Source organism: Littorina saxatilis, linkage group LG10 (assembly GCF_037325665.1).
Source record: "Littorina saxatilis isolate snail1 linkage group LG10, US_GU_Lsax_2.0, whole genome shotgun sequence".
Lineage (NCBI taxonomy): Eukaryota > Metazoa > Mollusca > Gastropoda > Littorinimorpha > Littorinidae > Littorina > Littorina saxatilis.
Window position 1 is genome coordinate 33,664,510 of NC_090254.1, and position 19,688 is coordinate 33,684,197.

The window sequence follows — 19,688 nt, forward strand, 5'->3', positions numbered from 1 at the left end:
CCCTTGGCGCAATACTTGCACGCAGTGCTCAGCTCCGATGACACTGATAACGACACTGAAGACGATCCGGAAGGTTGGTGTCTGTGATTCTCTAGTCCATGTCAGAGTTGGGTAGGTTACTGTTGAAACACAAAAGTACCAAGTATGCACACCGCCCCCAAACACTCACACACACACACACACACACACACACTCACACACACACACACACACACACACTCACAGGCAATCACACACATATACACACACTCACTCACACACACACTCACCCACACACACACACACTCACATACACACACACACTCACACACACACACACACACACACACACACACACACACACACACACACAACCACAACCACAACAACAACAACAACATCAACCAAAACAACAACAACAACAACGAAACAAAACATTCATCAATTATCAAACAAACAAGAAAGGTTTCCTTTTTAGAACGTTTTATTCAGGACAAAACAAAACATTCCCAAGAACCTCGACCTAACGGCTTTTCAAGTGGACTAACAAGAGACACAACACAAATACTCGCTTTAAACACACAAACATTCATACAGAAAGACACACACAAATAAATGCTTTAAACACACAAACATTCATACAGAAAGACACACACAAATAAACGCTTTAAACACACAAACATTCATACAGAAAGACACACACAAATACACGCTTTAAACACACAAACATTCATACAGAAAGACACACACAAAAAAACGCTTTAAACACACAAACATTCATACAGAAAGACACACACAAATACACGCTTTAAACACACAAACATACATACAGAAAGACATACACAAATACACGCTTTCAACACACAAACATACATACAGAAAGACACACAAATACACGCTTTAAACACACATACATACATACAGAAAGACACATACACAAATACACACTCGACAGCCTCGTTCCTAGTCATACATTGACTGAATGCAGGAACGGAGTATGATTGACTACAAAATGGCGGGGATAAAAAAATTAAAAAAACATAAAGGGAGAAGCCCACTCATGCATAAACGGGGCAAATTAAATTAAAAAAAATTAGTGCATGTGGGAGTTGCAGCAAATGAGCGCAAACAAAGAAGGCAGAGCAAGGTGTCTGGATAGATGGGAGGTTGTCTATACGTCTGTTGTTGTTGTTGTTGTTGTTGTTGTTGTTGGTGTTGTTGTTGGTGTTGTTGTTGGTGTGTGTGTGTGTGTGTGTGTGTGTGTGTGTGTGTGTGTTTTCTTTTCTTTTTGATTTGCTTTTGTTTTCCGTGTGATTGTCTGTCTGCTTGTACATCTATGTGTTAATTTAATTGTCTTTTTTTTTTTGTCTGATGGTATTTTTTTTGTCTGACAGTTCGCGAGCTTCGAAAGAGTATCATGGACCACGTAGAGTCTGTGACCAGTACGTCGGAGGGCGGCACGTCGGGAGACGATAAGGGCTTCCACCGTCACAGTGCCAGGTACGCTATAGCCTCTCCCACAAGTGAATAAGATATAATACTTCCTAGTATGATAGACTTCTGCCTGTCCTAAATTGGACGAAGTCGACTTCGCGAAGCTTCCGGAACGAGAATTTGTCCCTTAAGGCGGTCTTTAATTCAGCCCGAAGTCGACTTCGCAAAGACTTTGCGAAGTCTTTTTACCGAAAACTCAGTGCTGAAGCTCCATGCGGCCATCTTCGCGAAGCATACTTCGCGTAGTCAACTTCGCCCAGTTAAGTACAGGCTTCTATTGATCTACTTTTAGCATAGCTTCACGAACTCCAAGGGAATGCACTCTGCTCTTTCGAGTGTGATTTCTACGTCCATCTTGAATCAAAAAGGACTCTTCTTTCAAAAAGAACAACTGTTACTGCGTCACAGCTACGGCGTAGCTTCGCATGTCAAAACTTGCGAAGCGATGGAGTGGACGAAGTACTTCGCCGTGGCTGCGGGTTTTCAGTATAAAGACTTCGCGAAGCAATATGCAGTTAGAGCGCTTACTTTACTTCTTTTTTTGTATTAGATCTATTTCTCTCGCAGAAAAAAGAGGCAATGCGACAAATGCCTGCCCTTGATTGCTTTTTTGCTGGGGTGGGGGTAGCAGGATGAAAGAGCTACAGTGTTCTAGATGCACGGACGTGTAGCAAAGACCTGTGCGCGTACGTGTAGATGTTGCGCCACCCGTGACTCACTTTTTTTCTCCAATGTTCCAATTCATACGTTGTTTTGCTCCCACCAAGACTGCAGATCTTGGCAAACGCGTGACGTAAAAACTAGATTTGATGACGTTATCCGTACACGTGCTGAAATGGGACACATCTAGATCTTGCTAGTGTGGGGCGCAGGGATGACATAATGTTTAAATGGACCACAAAAGGTCACTTCTTTGGTTGATTGAAGCGTAGGGAAAGAGGCGGAGGGCCAGGCGTAATATGACGGTTTTTCAATTTTGAGGCAAAAACGTGTCTTTCAACTTCAAAAAAATTCAGAGCTTCACACAGTGCTCCGATTGTACTGAAATTCGGGTTAATGTCTTCTTCAAAATGTCCTTCGCAAACTGGTCAAGAGTTTTGCGTTATTTGTATGTTTACCTTATACCTTTTAAGGTCAAATAGTAAGCGAGGGTGTCAAAAAATGGGTGTCTTTTGGTTAGAAGGCAAAATTTCAAATGTCTGTAGATCGTTAGAAAAAAATCGTACATGAATGAAAAAATATTCAAAAAATTGTTTTTTAGAACACTAACCGATCTGTGAGCAGCTTTTTTAATGTCCTTTTATACTTTATTTATGAAACGAAAATAAAAGAGCAAAAAATGCTGTCTTCACTTTTTATGTCCGTCGTGTCACGTTTACTGAACGCGACTGAAAAACAATGACGGGTCCCTTTTTTCGTAATTTTAAATGTAACCAAGATCGCGTCCCTTTTGTCGCCTCCTTTCAGGAAAAACCTATCGCCGCGTGGCCTTTACGTCTTATTTTATTGGTGTCCTGAAGTTGTCAAAGTGAGTATTAAAAATATTTTATGTCCATCGTGTCACGGGGTGTGTGATAGTGATTAAAACTTGAAATGTGCTCAAATCACATTCAATACGTGGGACTTTGGGACACTTAACTATCTAGATTTGAAATTGCAATCAAATTTGGAACAGGGAGCATTCATAATTTTTGTTGTTGAAATTTGTCCATCGTGTCACGGTCCATCGTGTCACGATCTCAGTCGTGACACGATGGACACAATTGTGACACAACGGACATATTCGTGTGTCTTGTTCGATGTAATTCAGTTATTTATGTATAGGCGATGAAATGGGCTAGCTATACACCTGACAATGTAAGCATGTAGATCTAGTGATACATACACTCTTCAAAAAAAAGTTAAGGATCGGTTGAAAAAACGGATCTAATTATAAAAAAATTGCCAAAAAATTAAACATCGACATAATAATCAAAAGATTAATGTGTTTGAATTAACAAATGAACAATGAGTCTTGACCTAGAATTTTGTTTGGCAGGCAGAGTTATTTCCCTTTGTGTGACTTCTCAAAAGTTTCTGCATTTTGGTAGAAAAAGGGTGGTTTTTTATAGCCCCATGAAGTTTGCGGAACGCATGCCAGGGCAAAAGGTTGTGATGCACGTGCTATAACAGGGTCCTGGCTATTAACATCGCTCACCACCTTGTATTTAAAGGTTGACACGCTGACACAATTATGCACAGTAGCAACATGCCCCCACGAAGAAAACTGAGCAATTTGGATAGAGCAAGGGCAATAGGATGGCTACAAGACAGTGTTGCTGTCAGGCAAGTGGCCCCAAGGCTTGCAGTGGCTCCCTCTGTCATCATTAGACTAAAACAGAGATTCCACGCAGCTGGAAGAGTGCAGGAGCGACAACGTTCTCGTCGGCCCAGAGTCACCACACAAAGAGAGGATCGCTTCATTCAGAGGCAGGCCATGCAACAAAGAATGGCTACGGCAAACAACATTAGGCAACGCCTACAAGCTACCACGGCAACACTGTTGTTAGTGGTCAGACGATCCGAAACCGCTTACACAACTTTGGCTTGCGTGCAAGGCGTCCAGTCCGAGGAACAACCCTGACTGCTAATCACCGAGCAGCTCGCCGAGCCTGGTGCACTCAACATGTGAGGTGGCAACGTCAGCAGTGGGCTCAGGTGTTGTTTACAGATGAGTCCCGCTTTTGCTTGGAACCTGCTGATGGTCGCATCCGAGTGTGAAGGCGTCGCGGAGAGCGCTTCGCAGAAGGCGCTGTTCTGGAACGACAGCGTTTTGGCGGAGGCTCTGTGATGGTCTGGGGAGGGATCAGCACACGTCAAAGGACACCTCTGTACCATGTAGTGGGCAACTTGACCGTTGTCCACTACCAGAATGAGATCCTGCAACCCCTGGTCATTCCAGCCCTCCAAGCGATCGTCCCTCGTGCGATTCTTTAGGATGACAACGCACCTCCCCATCGCTCTGCAGCTGTAAACACCTTCATCCAGCAGGCCAGGGTCAACAGGATGATGTGGCCAGCCAACAGCTCGGACCTGAACCCCATAGAGCACATGTGGGACGAGCTTTGTTGTCGGGTACAGCAACATCACCCTCCTCCTGCCAATCTGGGTCAACTGCTGCAATGGCTCCAGCAGGAGTGGAATGGAGTTCCCAGAGCACACATATGCAGCCTGATCCACTCCATGCGCCAACGATGTGTTGAATGCCTGGCACACAACGGAGGGCACACGCGTTATTGACACTGATTCACATTGTTGTGAATTCCATTTTCGATGGTTGTCACGTTTGACACACTCTAGCTAAATTGTCTCTGCCGCGTTCGATCTTTGCTTTGTTTGTCATTACGCCTTGGTTGTTTAATTATATAATTTGTTAAAAAAAGAAAGAATTCGGTCTTGTCTGTTATGTGTGGCGTGCTTGTAAAAAAGTTATCCTTAACTTTTTTTGAAGAGTGTAGAAGGAATTCGACCGGAAGATTATCTTGGGCGTTGGGTGTTTGTCGCTTACGACAAGATGGCATATAGTGGTAGACGTTGACAATGGAGAATACCTGGTGGACTGCTTGCACCAACTTGAAAAGGACACTTGTTTCTTTTCACCAAGAATGAAGGACACACTATGGTACCCCCATGAAGATATTCTGGCTGTCATCTCTGAGCCAGTTAAAAAAGATGGCTTCTCTGATCATTACTCTGTAGATCTATTTGTATGGAATCATGTGCAAGAGAAGCTTTTCCGGAGACACACCCCGTTGCAGTCTAATGTGTTCACTCAACCTAGAGCTCGCTATCATAACAGACATTAAGTTCAAAGACGGTTACCTTTACACTTTTTCAGTCGTTCCTCTTGACTCGTTCAGTTTTATAAAAATGCCATGTGGAAAGGCATTCCAATTCTGCTTTTTGTTTGCTTAGTTTAATACCCAATTTTAAAAAAATGTAATTTTCAAACTTGCTTCCTTTTGTATGTGCAAATGTCTATCGTGTCACGAGCGTGTCCATCGTGTCACGAGCGTGTCCATCGTGTCACACTGCACACTAAGGCTTAATTTGCAAACCAAAGATGTTGTTTCATAATCAAGGGTTTTGGGTGCTTGTTGCCATCGTTTAGAGTTACTAGTAAAAAAAAGTTTCACATAAATGTGTGCATTTGTTTCAGTTTTATGTGTGTTGACGTGTGCTGTGATTTATTACTTTTTCTTTCTACTCTATCATTTTCTGTAATCAATGCACTTTCTTTAAAACAAAACCCACATATTTTGATTTATTCCATTGAAGGCTGATCTGTGTGTTGTGTAACTGAAAAGAAATGGACTGAGTGATTAAATTTATCATAAAAAAATAATGAAAACTTGTCCGTGACACGACGGACATTTTCACATGTGTACATTTTTTCACATTTTTATATTTCTTCACATAGTTTTGTAAAAGTGGCAAGAAGCGACCTATGGAATACGCAATGTGTATAGTTCAACATAAAATTATTGCTGATTCCTTTGGTGAAGATTATTCCCCCCCGATTTTTTTTTTCATTTTTGCCCCAAAATTGAAAACCCCTCATATAATCAACCCGCTTGTTTTGAACGCATGAAAAAAGAGTTCAAAGGTCACTATGAGTATGAGCAAGGTTTGTTTGCTTAACGCCCAGCCGACCACGAAGGGCCATATCAGGGCGGTGCTGCTTTGACATATAACGTGCGCCACGCAAAAGACAGAAGTCGCAGCACAGGCTTCATGTCTTACCCAGTCACATTATTCTGACACCGGACCAACCAGTCCTAGCACTAACCCCATAATGCCAGACGCCAGGCGGAGCAGCCACTAGATTGCCAATTTTAAAGTCTTAGGTATGACCCGGCCGGGGTTCGAACCCACGACCTCCCGATCACGGGGCGGACGCCTTACCACTAGGCCAACCGACTATGAGCAAGGCCTCCAAGGGAAGCGGGGTTGAAATGACAATTGGTGGTAGATAACGACATATTTTGTTTGACTGTATAACCGAAACGAGGCAATAACCGACTTTCCTGACTTTTAGTTACATGATATGGGAATACATGTTTTATTTGGGTTACGACATTTGTTGCAATAATTGTTCTTCTTCTTCTTCTTCTTGGCGTTCGCAGAGGTTACACAATCAGTCCAGCACTGGTGATAAATGTTGTCGTTTTCTCCAACTCCTGTCGACTGCCGTATAGTTTGGTCTGCAAGGGAGTTGGTGACGGCCACACTTCTTTTCGTTCCTCATCTAGTAAGGGACATCGCTGTAAGATGTGTTCCGCTGTTTGGTCTTCTTGACCGCAGGCACAGGTTGGTGATGGCGCCAGCTTGAACTTTCGGTTCATGTGAGCATTGAGCCTGTTGTGGCCAGTACGCAGCCTGATGAGTTTGACTTGCTGCTCTCTGGACAGTGTGTGGTAGTCATCTCTGTTTGTCCTTGGCCTCATCAATGCCTTGATGATTGTCTTCTGCTCACTAAAGCTGACACTGTTTTCAGGTTGGTCTTCCACGGCTCCTTCTTTCGCCAGCTCATCTGCCCTTTCATTTCCTGGTATCCCACAGTGTGCTGGTATCCACTGGAGGACAACTCTTCTGGTTTGTCTGACCATCTGTAATGCTTTGGCCAGCTGTGGGAGTTTGTCGTTCTCTAGGGCCTGAAGGACTGAAAGGGCGTCCGAGAGGAAGACAACTTGGTAGCAAGGGTCTGCGGAGTCCTGAACCAAGGAGGCGGCCTGCATGAGAGCTTCTGCTTCTGCTTTATAGTTTGGCAATAATTGTTTTGCTAAGTATATTTCCGTGTTGTGGAACATGCCAAGGGAATAAATGTTTTAGTTGGGGTACGACATTTGTTGCAATAATTGTTTTGCTAAGTTTATGTCCGTGTTGTGGAACATGCCACGGGAATGCATGTTTTAGAAATGTGTTGCAATAATGTTTGTGCTAAGCTTATCTTTGTTTTGTGTTGTCCAGATTTTTGGGTTCAACGAGTGGTCAGTCCGTGGCACCCGCTTCGCCGCACTCAGCTGCCCCCAACCCCCTGGCAGCCCGGCTAACGCAGGAGGAACAGGCCGCTACAGGAAGGGTAATATAATTTATAGCATACTTATGTTTTCTTTTTTTTCTTTTTTTTTTCTTCTTCTTCTTCTTAGTCATGCTTGTTGAAAGAATTTAAAAAACCCAAGAAAGGTATGTTGTTGGAACGTTGCATTATTAACAAAACAATACGTTACGTTCACAGATATTTCGACCCAGCGGTCTTTTAAGTGCACAGAATAAACAAACACTAATTATACAGAAAGCTTATCTGACAAAATGTGCAGCTGCTTGCAAGGAAGACACAAGCGAGGCAATGATTATTACATAGCTATCATTACAATGATTATAACATATTACATTGTTATGCTTGGTTTTGTTAGTGTTGTTTTATGAAAGGCTTTTCTTCTTAGTCATGCTAGTTGAATGTACTCTCTTCAAAGAAACGACTACAGGTGTCAGCAGTCCGGCAAAGCGACGAACTTTATATTTCAAATCGGCAAAAACTTTGTCATCGTTTCGGCTGAACTGCCGTATATTTTCACGTTGGAGGAAACTTGGTGCAAAAACTGACGCAACCTTGCCTTTTTCTGCCGCAATGTAAATCTTAGCAACACATTCCCGATACTGAACGGGACAATTTTGTTCTTCTCCTCCCTTCCTGCTCCGAATATCCTCAACAGAACGACGTTTAGCCTTTCTATACATACATTTGCGCCTCTCCCACGACCCCACTTTGAATCTTGAAATGGTTCACGGACCCCCTCAGCGGAGTTTTAGAGGGTCCAAAACTCCAGGGGCTTAAAATTTAAAGCGTGTCATTGTGCCTCTGCACCGGCTTTAGCTTCTTATACGATGTTGTTCCCGCATGAAAATGGCATTGTGCTTGCACTACTACACCTAGCTGGCGACAACAGTCTGAAAAAAGTACTATGAGTACGCACAATAACGTCAATTTAGTGCGTCCCTGGACCCGCTCTTTGTACGTGCGTCCCAGGACCCCCTCAATATATGTCTAGTACGTGTTTTCGGCTTCTATTGCGTATATGTTGTAGGGACGCACAGTTTGGGAAGCCTTGATTTGTGTAAATATGTGTGTGAACAGGAATCATTTTGAGATCCTGTGAATATCTCTACGTCTCGTACAGTGTCGGAAAAAAACAAAAAGCCTGTCTTTCTTGTCTACTTTTTTTTCAGGTGAAACCGAAGGTGTTCACTTCGTACATTTCTCATCTGGTCTCATTTTTTCAGGTCAAACTTGAAGGTGTTTACTTCGTACATTTCTCATCTGGTCTCATTTTTTTCAGGTCAAACTAGAAGGTGTTTACTTCGTACATTTCTCATCTGGTCTTATTTTTTTCTGGTCAAACTTGAAGGTGTTACTTCGTACATTTCTCATCTGGTCTCATTTTTTTCTGGTCAAACTTGAAGGTGTTACTGCGTACATTTCTCATCTGGTCTCATTTTTTCAGGTCAAACTTGAAGGTGTTTACTTCGTACATTTCTCATCTAGTCTCATTTTTTTCAGGTCAAACTGAAGGTGTTCACTTCGTACATTTCTCATCTGGTCTCATTTTTTCAGGTCAAACTAGAAGGTGTTCACTTCGTACATTTCTCATCTGGTCTCATTTTTTCAGGTCAAACTTGAAGGTGTTCACTTCGTACATTTCTCATCTGGTCTCATTTTTTTCAGGTCAAACTGAAGGTGTTTACTTCGTACATTTCTCATCTGGTCTCATTTTTTCAGGTCAAACTAAAAGGTGTTCACTTCGTACATTTCTCATCTGGTCTCATTTTTTTCAGGTCAAACTAGAAGGTGTTTACTTCGTACATTTCTCATCTGGTCTCATTTTTTCAGGTCAAACTAGAAGGTGTTCACTTCGTGCATTTCTCATCTGGTCTCATTTTTTCAGGTCAAACTTGAAGGTGTTTATTTCGTACATTTTTCAACTCGTCTCCTTTTTTCAGGTCAAACTGAAGGTATTCACTTCGTACATATCCCACCTGGGCTATCTGGGGTGTTTTGGAATCCTGGTGTTTTTTAGCCTGTATCAGGCGGCCAGTATCTACGCCAACTTTTGGCTGACTGACTGGACAGAAGACCCGATCCTGGTGTCCGCCAACGCGTCTGTGTCCGACGCGGTGGAGAGGAATCACTTCTATCTCACCGTCTATGGAGTCCTGGGTGTGATACAAGGTACAGTACCGCACAGACAATCACTGACGCGGAAAGTCTTTTTATCCTACATACGTGAGAGAGACCACTTATGAGATACGTGGTGATATCATGTAAATGAGGTCGTGTCAAATTACTGAGTCAGACAGGGACCGATTTTTCAATGCATTTTTGTTAGTAGTAAGTTAGAATAGCAGATTAGTCTTTCTTTTGGGCGAGGGCCAGATGCAAAAAAGTATACCTATGCTTATTCTGTTACCCTCTTTATAAGCTTAGAGTATATAATTGAGTACTTCTATAGATCCAAAATTAATGTCACATGAGTATGAATGTCACCATATTTACCGCAACATTATTTTGCAGCTGTTTTTATCAGCCTCTACGCGTGGCTAGCAGCAGTGCGCATGACCCACGCAGCGGCAAACATGCACGCTTCCGTCCTCAATTCAGTCTTGCGTTCACCAATGAGCTTCTTCGACACAACGCCTTCTGGAAGAATCGTCAACAGGTGTGGTTAGCTTGGCTGTGTTAAGGGCACACTCCTGCCCACGTACACACTCACACACACAAACAAACACTCACACACACTCACACACACACACACACAAACGCCTATACACACACACACACACACACACACACACACGCACATGCACACACACACATACACATATTATTTTATTTTATTTGGTGTTGAATGAAATGTGTTTTTATTGTGTTTTTTAATTTTCCATGTACCCTCACGGGGGTTTATTGGAATAAATAAAACTTGAAACTTGAAAACATACACACACATTCACACACGCACACACACACACACACACACACACACACACACACACGCACACACACACACACACACACACACACACACACACACACAAACACTTACAAAGCACGCTAAACAAAAGCCCCTCTTTCAGACGTAGTTTTTACATTTAGTCAAGTTTTGACTAAATGTTTTAACATCGAGGGGGAATCGAAACGAGGGTCGTGGTGTATGTGTGTGCGTGTGTGCGTGCGTGTAGAGCGATTCAGACCAAACTACTGGACCGATCTTTATGAAATTTGACATGAGAGTTCCTGGGTATGATATCCCCGAATGTTTGTTTCATTTTTTGGATTAATGTCTTTGATGACGTCATATCCGGCTTTTCGTGAAAGTTGAGACGGCACTGTCACGCTCTCATTTTTCAACCAAATTGGTTGAAATTTTGGTCAAGTAGTCTTCGACGAAGCCCGGACTTCGGTATTGCATTTCAGCTTGATGGCTTAAAAATTAGTTAATGACTTTGGTCATTAAAAATCTGAAAATTGTAAAAAAATTTAAAAAATTCTAAAACGATCCAAATTTACGTTCATCTAATTCTCCATCATTTGCTGATTCCAAAAACATATAAATATGTTATATTTGGATTAAAAACAAGCTCTGAAAATTAAATATATAAAAATTATTATCAAAATTAAATTTTTGAAATCAATTTAAAAACACTTTCATCTTATTCCTTTTAGGTTCCTGATTCCAAAAACATATAGATATGATATGTTTGGATTAAAAACACGCTCAGAAAGTTAAAACAAAGAGAGGTACAGAAAAGCGTGCTATCCTTCTCAGCGCAAGTACTACCCCGCTCTTCCTGTCAATTTCACTGCCTTTGCCGTGCGCGGTGGACTGACGATGCTACGAGTATACGGTCTTGCTGCGTTGCATTGCGTTTAGTTTCATTCTGTGAGTTCGACAGCTACTTGACTAAATGTTGTATTTTCGCCTTACGCGACTTGTTATCTTTGTCAAACATGCTGACTCAATCACCATACCACACTGACAGCTTCTTTGTGTGTGTGTGTGTGTTTGTGTGTGTGTGTGTGTGTGTGTGTGTGTGTGTGTGTGTGTTTGCGTGCGTGCGTGCGTGCGTGCGTGCGTGCGTGTGATGGAGTCTGTATGTACCTGTATGTGTCTTTGTGACAGAGTTGTTAACCAGATTTCATTTAATCAGACTACATCAAATGACTCGGCAGAATAAAAGGACATGTTTTCATTGTTGTTCAGGTTTGCACGTGATATCGAGACGGTGGACAACACATTGCCTCAGATTCTCTTCATGTTCGTCATGTGTGTCTTCGCTGTGGCCAGCACCCTCGTCGTCATATCTGTAACCACGCCCTTTTTCATGTCAGTCATCCTGCCTCTTGCCGTTGGATATTATGCACTGCAGGTGAGTCCTGTCATTGGTCTGTTTAGCTGTGGCCACGCCCCTTTTCGTGTACATACTTTTCAACAGTTGCAGTATAATTATCATGATCTTATGGGTAATTGTACACTTTCGGTGCATATCAAAATGCGTGTACTGACGCACTGAACACCATGATTTTCTTTCTTTTTTATTTTCAGAGGTTTTTCGTGCCTACGTCACGCCAACTCAAGCGTCTTGAAGCTGTGACGAGGTCTCCCATTTTCTCGCACTTCAGCGAGACTTTGTCCGGCGTGAGCGTTATACGGGCATTTCAGGCTACCGGACGCTTCATCCAAGAGTCGCTGGAAAGGATAGACAAAAACCAAGTCTTCTATTTCGCTGGCATTACAGCCAATAGGTACGGTTTTAAGACAGAAAAGTCAGAGACTGAGTCTTTCTGTTTGTCTGTCTGTCTGTCTGTCTGCCTGCCTGTCTGTCTGTCTTCCTGTCTGTCTGTCCGTCTGTCTGTCTGTTTGTCTGTCTGTGTCTATGTTTGTCTGTCCGTCTGTCTGTCTGTCTGTCTGTCCGTCCCTCCCTCTGTCTTTGAAGGATTGTCTGTCCGCTTGAGTGTCTAAATGTTTTTATCCACCCATCTGTCTGAATGTCCGCTTGAGAGTAAGAATGTGTTTAGTCTTCCCGTCTGTCTGCTTGGGTTTACCTTTCTCAGTTAAGTTGAACTTTAGCGTTTTGTCCACGTGTTTGCTAGTCCATTCACCTGCCTGTCAGTGTCATTTTAGTTATGTGGTTTTGGTGCCTGTAACTAAGCCGTCATACATGAACCCTTCCTGTGTTGCAGATGGCTGGGAGTGTGGATCGAGTTCATCAGTAGCTGCGTGGTGTTCGCTGCCTCTGTCTTCGCGCTCCTCTCGCCTGGCATCTCTGGCAGCCAGGCAGGACTCTCCATCACCTACGCTCTCCAGGTCAGTCTGCGTACTCGTTGAATGATACAGTGGAACCCCCTCATTTAAGCCCCCCCTCCCCCCCCCCCCCCCCCCGCCACACCCTCCAATTTAAGACTACTTCCCTTCCAAGACCTTGTTTTCTTAGCCTTTCTGTTGAGAACCTCTGTAAATTTACCCCCATTTTCAGACCCTCCTTTTTTAGACCAGATTTTGCTTATGGTGAAATCAAACATGTGCATTTCTCGTAGCTTAAGGACTAAAGTAGCTGAGATTGCGTGCGAAAACCTCGCTATCTTGTCACTAAGAAAGGCGGGTCTGTGTAGAGGATACCTAGTGCTAGGAATTTAAGTAAACACGCCACACTAAATTTGGTAGTAGTTTTGTTTTGTAACCTCCCTTCGACCTATAAGGGCTGTGCGGGACGAACAAGGCGTATAATCTCCATAGTTCAAAATACTTGCTTTTTGTTCTTATTAACTTAGTTGAAAAAAAGAAGAAATTGGTACTCAGCACAGACAAAGACAAATTCGAAAATTCGCCTATGGACGCTTCTCAGTTCGGGACAACGAATACACATGTGACAGGGGAGGCTACCGCTCCTTTCACAGCAGACTCTGCACCCGAGTTGTTGGCCTTTAAACGTCAACACCAGTGGATTGTAGAGTTCTGTTTGTGATGGGGTCTGGTGGTTTCCGATTGTCTGTATGTTCATGGAAATCTTTGGGTTTGCATAACAGTTTTTATAGGGCTAAGAAATTAGCCCTAATATTTTCAATCCTGTTTGATTGCACTTCGCTTCCCGAGGTGATCGTAGTGTTTCGGCACTCGGTTACACACAGGAAAACAAAAAAGAAAAACCAAAACCAAAAGAAGCTCAAAACCAACAAGGGGTTACAAGATGTGATAGGGTGGAGTGGAAGGGGCAAAATAGGCCAGGAAGCATAAATGAGACGCCAAGACAGAGGTTGCGATAGGGCGGGGATGTAGCTCAGTCGGTAGCGCGCTGGATTTGTATCCAGTTGGCCGCTGTCAGCGTGAGTTCGTCCCCACGTTCGGCGAGAGATTTATTTCTCAGAGTCAACTTTGTGTGCAGACTCTCCTCGGTGTCCGAACACCCCCGTGTGTACACGCAAGCACAAGACCAAGTGCGCACGAAAAAGATCCTGTAATCCATGTCAGAGTTCGGTGGGTTATAGAAACACGAAAATACCCAGCATGCTTCCTCCGAAAACGGCGTATGGCTGCCTAAATGGCGGGGTAAAAAACGGTCATACACGTAAAATTCCACTCGTGCAAAAAAAACACGAGTGTACGTGGGAGTTTCAGCCCACGAACGCAGAAGAAGAAGAAGAAGGTTGCAATAACGTGACTTTTAATTAACGTACACCAGAAAGCAGTGTCTGATGACACATGAAAAGAAAAGAAAACATAATATAAGTACATGGCATAACAAGTAAAAACGCACCATTCATACCAATGCATCCTAACCATACATACAAACAAACGTCAAAAACAAACGTTCCAACAACCTACCTTTCTTGTTTTTTGATTCTGAATTTTGGAACGTTGGCAGTCTCTTTGTTTTTGGATTTATTTTATGTTTTATATGCTTTAATTTCTTATGCGTGTATGCTGTTCAGCAGTTTTTATGATTATCTTTGACAGATCACCCAGGCCTTGAAGTGGCTGGTGCGTACTATCAGTGACCTCGAGACCAACGTGGTATCTGTGGAACGACTACAAGAATACTCGGAGCTCAAACCTGAGGTAGGCCTATGTCAGTTGACATAATATTTTGATATAATGTTTAACCCGTCTTCCTTGTTATTTTTTGTAAAGATTTCTTTATTTTCTGGGTGTGTGTATATATCTGTGTGTATGTGTGGCTGTGTGTGTGTGTGTGTGTGTGTGTGTGTGTGTGTGTGTGTGTGCGTGCGTGTGAGTGTATCTGTGTGTGTGTGTGTGTGCGAGCGTGTGCGGGTGTGTGTGTGTGTGCCAGTGCGTGCGTGCGTGCGTGTGTGTGAGTGTATCTGTGTGTAGTATGTGTGTGTATGTCAGTATGTGTGTACATGTGTGTGTGTGTGCCGTGTGTGTGTGTGTGTGTGTGTGTGTGTGTGTGTCTGTGTCTGTGTCTGTGTGTGTGTGTGTGTGGGTGATCTTCGTCTTAGCTCATGGACTCTTTCATCCCTCTTCTGTTTTCTTTGTTTATTAGACATTTATTTTTTCTTTCTCCTTATTCTTCTCGCACTGTTTTTTCTTGTGAGCCTTCCCTTTTTTGTGTTAAAAGCACCTAAACCTCCCTCTCCTCCTCCTCCTCATTATCCTCCTCCTCCTCATCCTCCTCCTCATTATCATCCTCATCATCCTCATTATCATCCTCATCATCCTCATCCTCTTCATCCTTACCTCCTCCCTACCCTCTTCCTTGTTGTTGTCCTTCTTCTTTTTCTTGTTCGTTTTCTTTCTTCTCCTTCTTGGCGTGAAAACAAATCAGGCGGAATTAACCTATACCTCCCGGCTTTTTAGGCTCCCCCGGTGATGCCCTTGCGCCCGCGCATGGCGTGGCCGAGTCACGGTAACATCATCTTCACCAACTACTGCACGCGCTACCGGTCTGGCATGGACCTGGTGCTGAAACAAATCAACATCAACATCAAGGGAGGAGAAAAGGTCAGGGTCACACCATTTCTTGACGTCTCTAGATGATAAATTTAAAAAAAACAACGAAGGTATCCAATAGGAACGTTTTAATTGTTCAAAAACAAAACGTTACGGTCACTGATCTTCGACCCAGCTTCACGCAAACCATCAGTTTCTGGTCACAGACACTGTCAGGCTTTTACACACAGTACAAACATCCTTTCGTTTAAACACTCACCGCTGGAGAACACCCTAGGTGCCCTCCATAAAGAGCGAGCATTTTTCAAAGAATTTATTTTTGCGTGGACGAATTTTCTGCATATAACGCTTGCTTGTTTGAATCCAACCGCCGCCGATAAGTTCGTGTGACTCGCAGCCGTTAGGTTAGATAAACCACGAAAACTGGTGTGTGGTTTACGCAAGCTAAAGAGCCATTCAAACGAACTGTGTCATTTAATGCATTTAATGCTATTAAATGCTATTGCAAGTGTGTTCCATAAGGTTAGAACAGTTTTTTTCATGAGAAGATTTAAATCGTTCTGTAAACCATTTGAGGCAGACTGGGGCTTTAAGTGGACATACAGACGAACACTTATAATACAGAAATAAACTTATCCCCGAGTACGCTAGTACAAGGGTCCAGCAGACTTTAATTGTGTGTCTGTCTGTCTGTCTGTCTGTCTGTCTGTGTGTCTCGACTTAACAGCTTATTGCTGGGAAACTACTGGGCGCAGTTCGTTCAAAAGTTGATACACTAACTTGATAATAGGTCCGATTGATCGTATTAAAACTTCATAATGTTACCTGGGACCTAAATGCGAAATAAACCACAAAAAAAACGACTTGGCGGTGGGAGGAATTCGCGGTGCAACAGCCAGCCAGGCAGTCTGATAGAACGGTGCAAGGTCTCGGCAAACCAAGACTATGCCATACTCGTAGCAAAGCCGCCGAATGGTACCGTAAACCAAGAATAGTGACGTAAGAAATTAGAATGTCGTCTGCTGATTTGGAACGTGACGTGTTTTAGAATGGAGATGTGGTAGTGTGTGTGTGTGTGTGTGTGTGTGTGTGTGTGTGTGTGTGTGTGTGTGTGTGTGTGTGTGTGAGTGTGTGAGAGAGAGAGAGAGAGGGAGAGAGAGAAGGAGTGAGGGAGAGAGAGAGTGTGTGTGTGTGTGTGTGTGTGTGTGTGTGTGTGTGTGAATGTCTGAAGAGTACTCGGGTCCAGCGCGAGCGTTTTTTATCTGAATAATTTCCAAAGCTCGTTCGGAAGACACAAGCGAGACAATAGTCTCTATATATATGATGTCAAGACTTGCCTTTATTGAGCCCGAAGATGAATTCGCAGTCTTTTTACCAAAAATTCAATATCAAAGGTTTTTGTTGCGAGCATTTTCGAGTAGACTTGGCGAAGTGGACTTCGCCCAATGCATTACAGGCTTTATAAAGGCCAGTGGCTGAAAAATACTGACATGCAAAATAATTATTTTCGTTGCTGGCTGCACTGGGGCATGAGATGGGAAACCGTGTCTACATGTCTTGGTGGAAGGACTTTTTTTAATATCTACACCATGGCTTTCTAAGAGTAGAGCACCTCTTCAGTACAGTAATGTAAAACCCCTTTGATATAAAGACTTCTCTAGGCATCATTAGGGCAATTGCTGTTGTCTCTTTCTTGATCATCCTTTTCCGCGAAAGGATCCTTGCAGTGTAGGCATTTTGGGGGTAGGTTTCAAAGTTGTTCTTGCTTGACCACCAACCAGTGATGCGGGGAACAGTACAGCAATTTCATGTACGCCAATGGCAAATAAGATCAACTTGAAGTTAAATATTTCAGATGTTAAAAGAATCCATGTCAAGTTCTCAAATCGTCCTTTCGGTTTGTTTAAAAAAAATTAAAAAAAATTAAAATATATATATATAAAACATCAGAAATTGTGAAAGAAACAATTGAAAGTCAGCAGAGACTTTCTTCCGAGATTTGTTAAAATCTCTTAGCAGAGAAAGAGAGAGAAAAAATATATATATATATCCCATGACCTCCCTTCTTTGTCTCTGTTACTTCAGTATGGGTATATATGTTGTATTTTTATAGCTCAATAAATACATCATGGACTCCAAAAAATATATGATAGTGCAGATTCCGATTTGGGCAAAGGACTACTTTCCTCCCGACCTTTGACCTCGCGCCGAACAATGTGACACATTTGTATGAAGTTCTAAAATCGTATTGCACGGCTCAGAAAACCATATCAGTTGCACGCAAAAATGAATCTCAGAACTGATCTGATGTATGAGATGCAATAAGCAAAAGTTTCTTTCATTATGAAAGCAATGCAGGTCGAAAAAAACGAACATTCAACTTACAAGATAACCAGATGCTAGCGAACCAAAACAAAAACACGAGTACCCTCCCCTTGCATCGTTAGCAGACGACTTTTGAGAATCTGTCGGTAGTGTGTTTTGGTGTGCGCCTTCAGCTATCAAACATCGGCTGTTTCTCGTGTTTTGCGAGCAAGTCTACTCTTTTGCCTGGCTCTGCAGTAAGTCCACATATTTTTTCCGTAATCCAGTCATATTCCTTCAAAATGCAATCAATCGGCGGTGACAGACGTGTCGGTCGCGTTTTCCTCACACCGTCCCATACCAGTTTAAGGTGTTACGAGTGTGTTCGGGTTGCGGTTCTTGCTCATGTTTATACTCACTGAGTTACTTCCCTTGGATCTGGATCTGAATCTGGATCTGGATAACCCGCCTGGGTTGGTGGTTTGCGGGTGCGAATGCGTATACGCACGGTTCAGTGTGCTTTCGCGAAAGGGTGTGTCATATGCACGGCTAGAACTAAGATACTTCTTGATTTCAGTAAATAGTTTCATTACATGTCAACTAGTTCGTTTTTAAATGATTTTTTAGAGATCGCCAAATGGTATTGTGTGAATAACATCATTTGATCGATTGTACGCACGGCGCCGTGCTTCTAGTAGCTCAGTCCATTCCTTCTTTCCGGTGTGGAAACAGACGTGTTTCTGGCGAAAGAATCGGCGTTTTCAACTCGCCATATCTTCATATTCATTCGGACTAGAACAACGAAATATAAATTTCTTGTAAAAAAAATTCCGAGCCTTGCGACTCTGGTAGTCATTTTCTTACGCGAAGCGGCCTTTGGTAGGTACGACAGTATTAGTCACCCAAGTATATATCTAAAACGCACGTGGACGAGTTTTCAATGGCGTATTTGAAGTCTGTGAATGTTGTGATTACAAATCATTTCGGGGCACCCCTCAGTCTATACGTACAGACAAACAAATTGCATGGAACGAAAGTTGAGAGGCTGGACTGTAAGTTGTTGTTTTGACTTCTACAAATCTCGCAGGTCTTTTATGCAAAACAGACTCAAAATTGCATTGTTCACGCAAGTGTAGATGACGAGACTATCGAAGGAATGGAATACACTTGCCTACAGATATAATAGACACACACTGTCTATTTATATCTATGACTTACCCTAGCCCATATGTTAGAATAAAGAACATACTTTGCTCTTTTGAATGATGTATGATTTGGCACTGTACACAGGATTTTAGACCTGCCCCCGAAGTGATTTTTCCATAAACCCGTCAAAAAGCTCACTCTGTTTTGGCCGTAAAAAGCGCCCAAATAAGGTCAATTTCTAACCTGTGTCGTGTGTTCGAAGGAGTACATCTCAGCGATGCCATTGCCTTGCAACCTCAAAGAAATATATTTTAATAACCCGCTAAATGAACGGTTTTTTAGTGTGAAATAAAAGCCGGAGATTTGCTTCGTTTCTTTGCTGCGACACAAAACCAAAACCAACTATAGATCTGCGGTGACATTATGAGTTCGTTTTCGACATTGCAGTGAAGTTGCGTGGATCTTCGACGATTCCCGTTCGGTTTAATGTGGATAGAGCTTTGATTGAATGTAACTGCTTTGAAAAGTTACAACATCCTTGGGATCGATGTTTTTCGGTAAACTTCTTCGTATCCTTGACTTTACTTTTGACTTGAACAGATCCAGATCGGCTGGGGCTGTTGATCGCCTACACAGATCTATATGAAGTTGACTCGACACGGCGAACCGCCGAATCCGTGCCCTCTCGTCGGTCCTACCCCCAAATCCCTTACCAGCCTCAGACCCCACCTCACCATTCTAACCTCACTGGCGTACTATGTG

At 42.8% G+C, this 19,688-nt stretch overlaps 1 protein-coding gene across 1 annotated transcript in view; it reads left to right on the forward strand.

The window, feature by feature from the left end:
• The window catches only part of LOC138978637 (multidrug resistance-associated protein 1-like), a 109,013-nt gene that overhangs the window by 65,439 nt on the left and 23,886 nt on the right, over positions 1-19,688 (forward strand). The window contains exons 20-29 of the mRNA XM_070351398.1: positions 1-73; positions 1,374-1,479; positions 7,483-7,594; positions 9,514-9,742; positions 10,085-10,229; positions 11,772-11,937; positions 12,114-12,313; positions 12,752-12,875; positions 14,523-14,624; positions 15,384-15,527. The exon at positions 1-73 is cut by the window's left edge and continues 120 nt beyond it. Coding sequence (XP_070207499.1) covers positions 1-73; positions 1,374-1,479; positions 7,483-7,594; positions 9,514-9,742; positions 10,085-10,229; positions 11,772-11,937; positions 12,114-12,313; positions 12,752-12,875; positions 14,523-14,624; positions 15,384-15,527 — 1,401 coding nt within the window. The remainder of the gene's footprint in view (positions 74-1,373; positions 1,480-7,482; positions 7,595-9,513; positions 9,743-10,084; positions 10,230-11,771; positions 11,938-12,113; positions 12,314-12,751; positions 12,876-14,522; positions 14,625-15,383; positions 15,528-19,688) is intronic.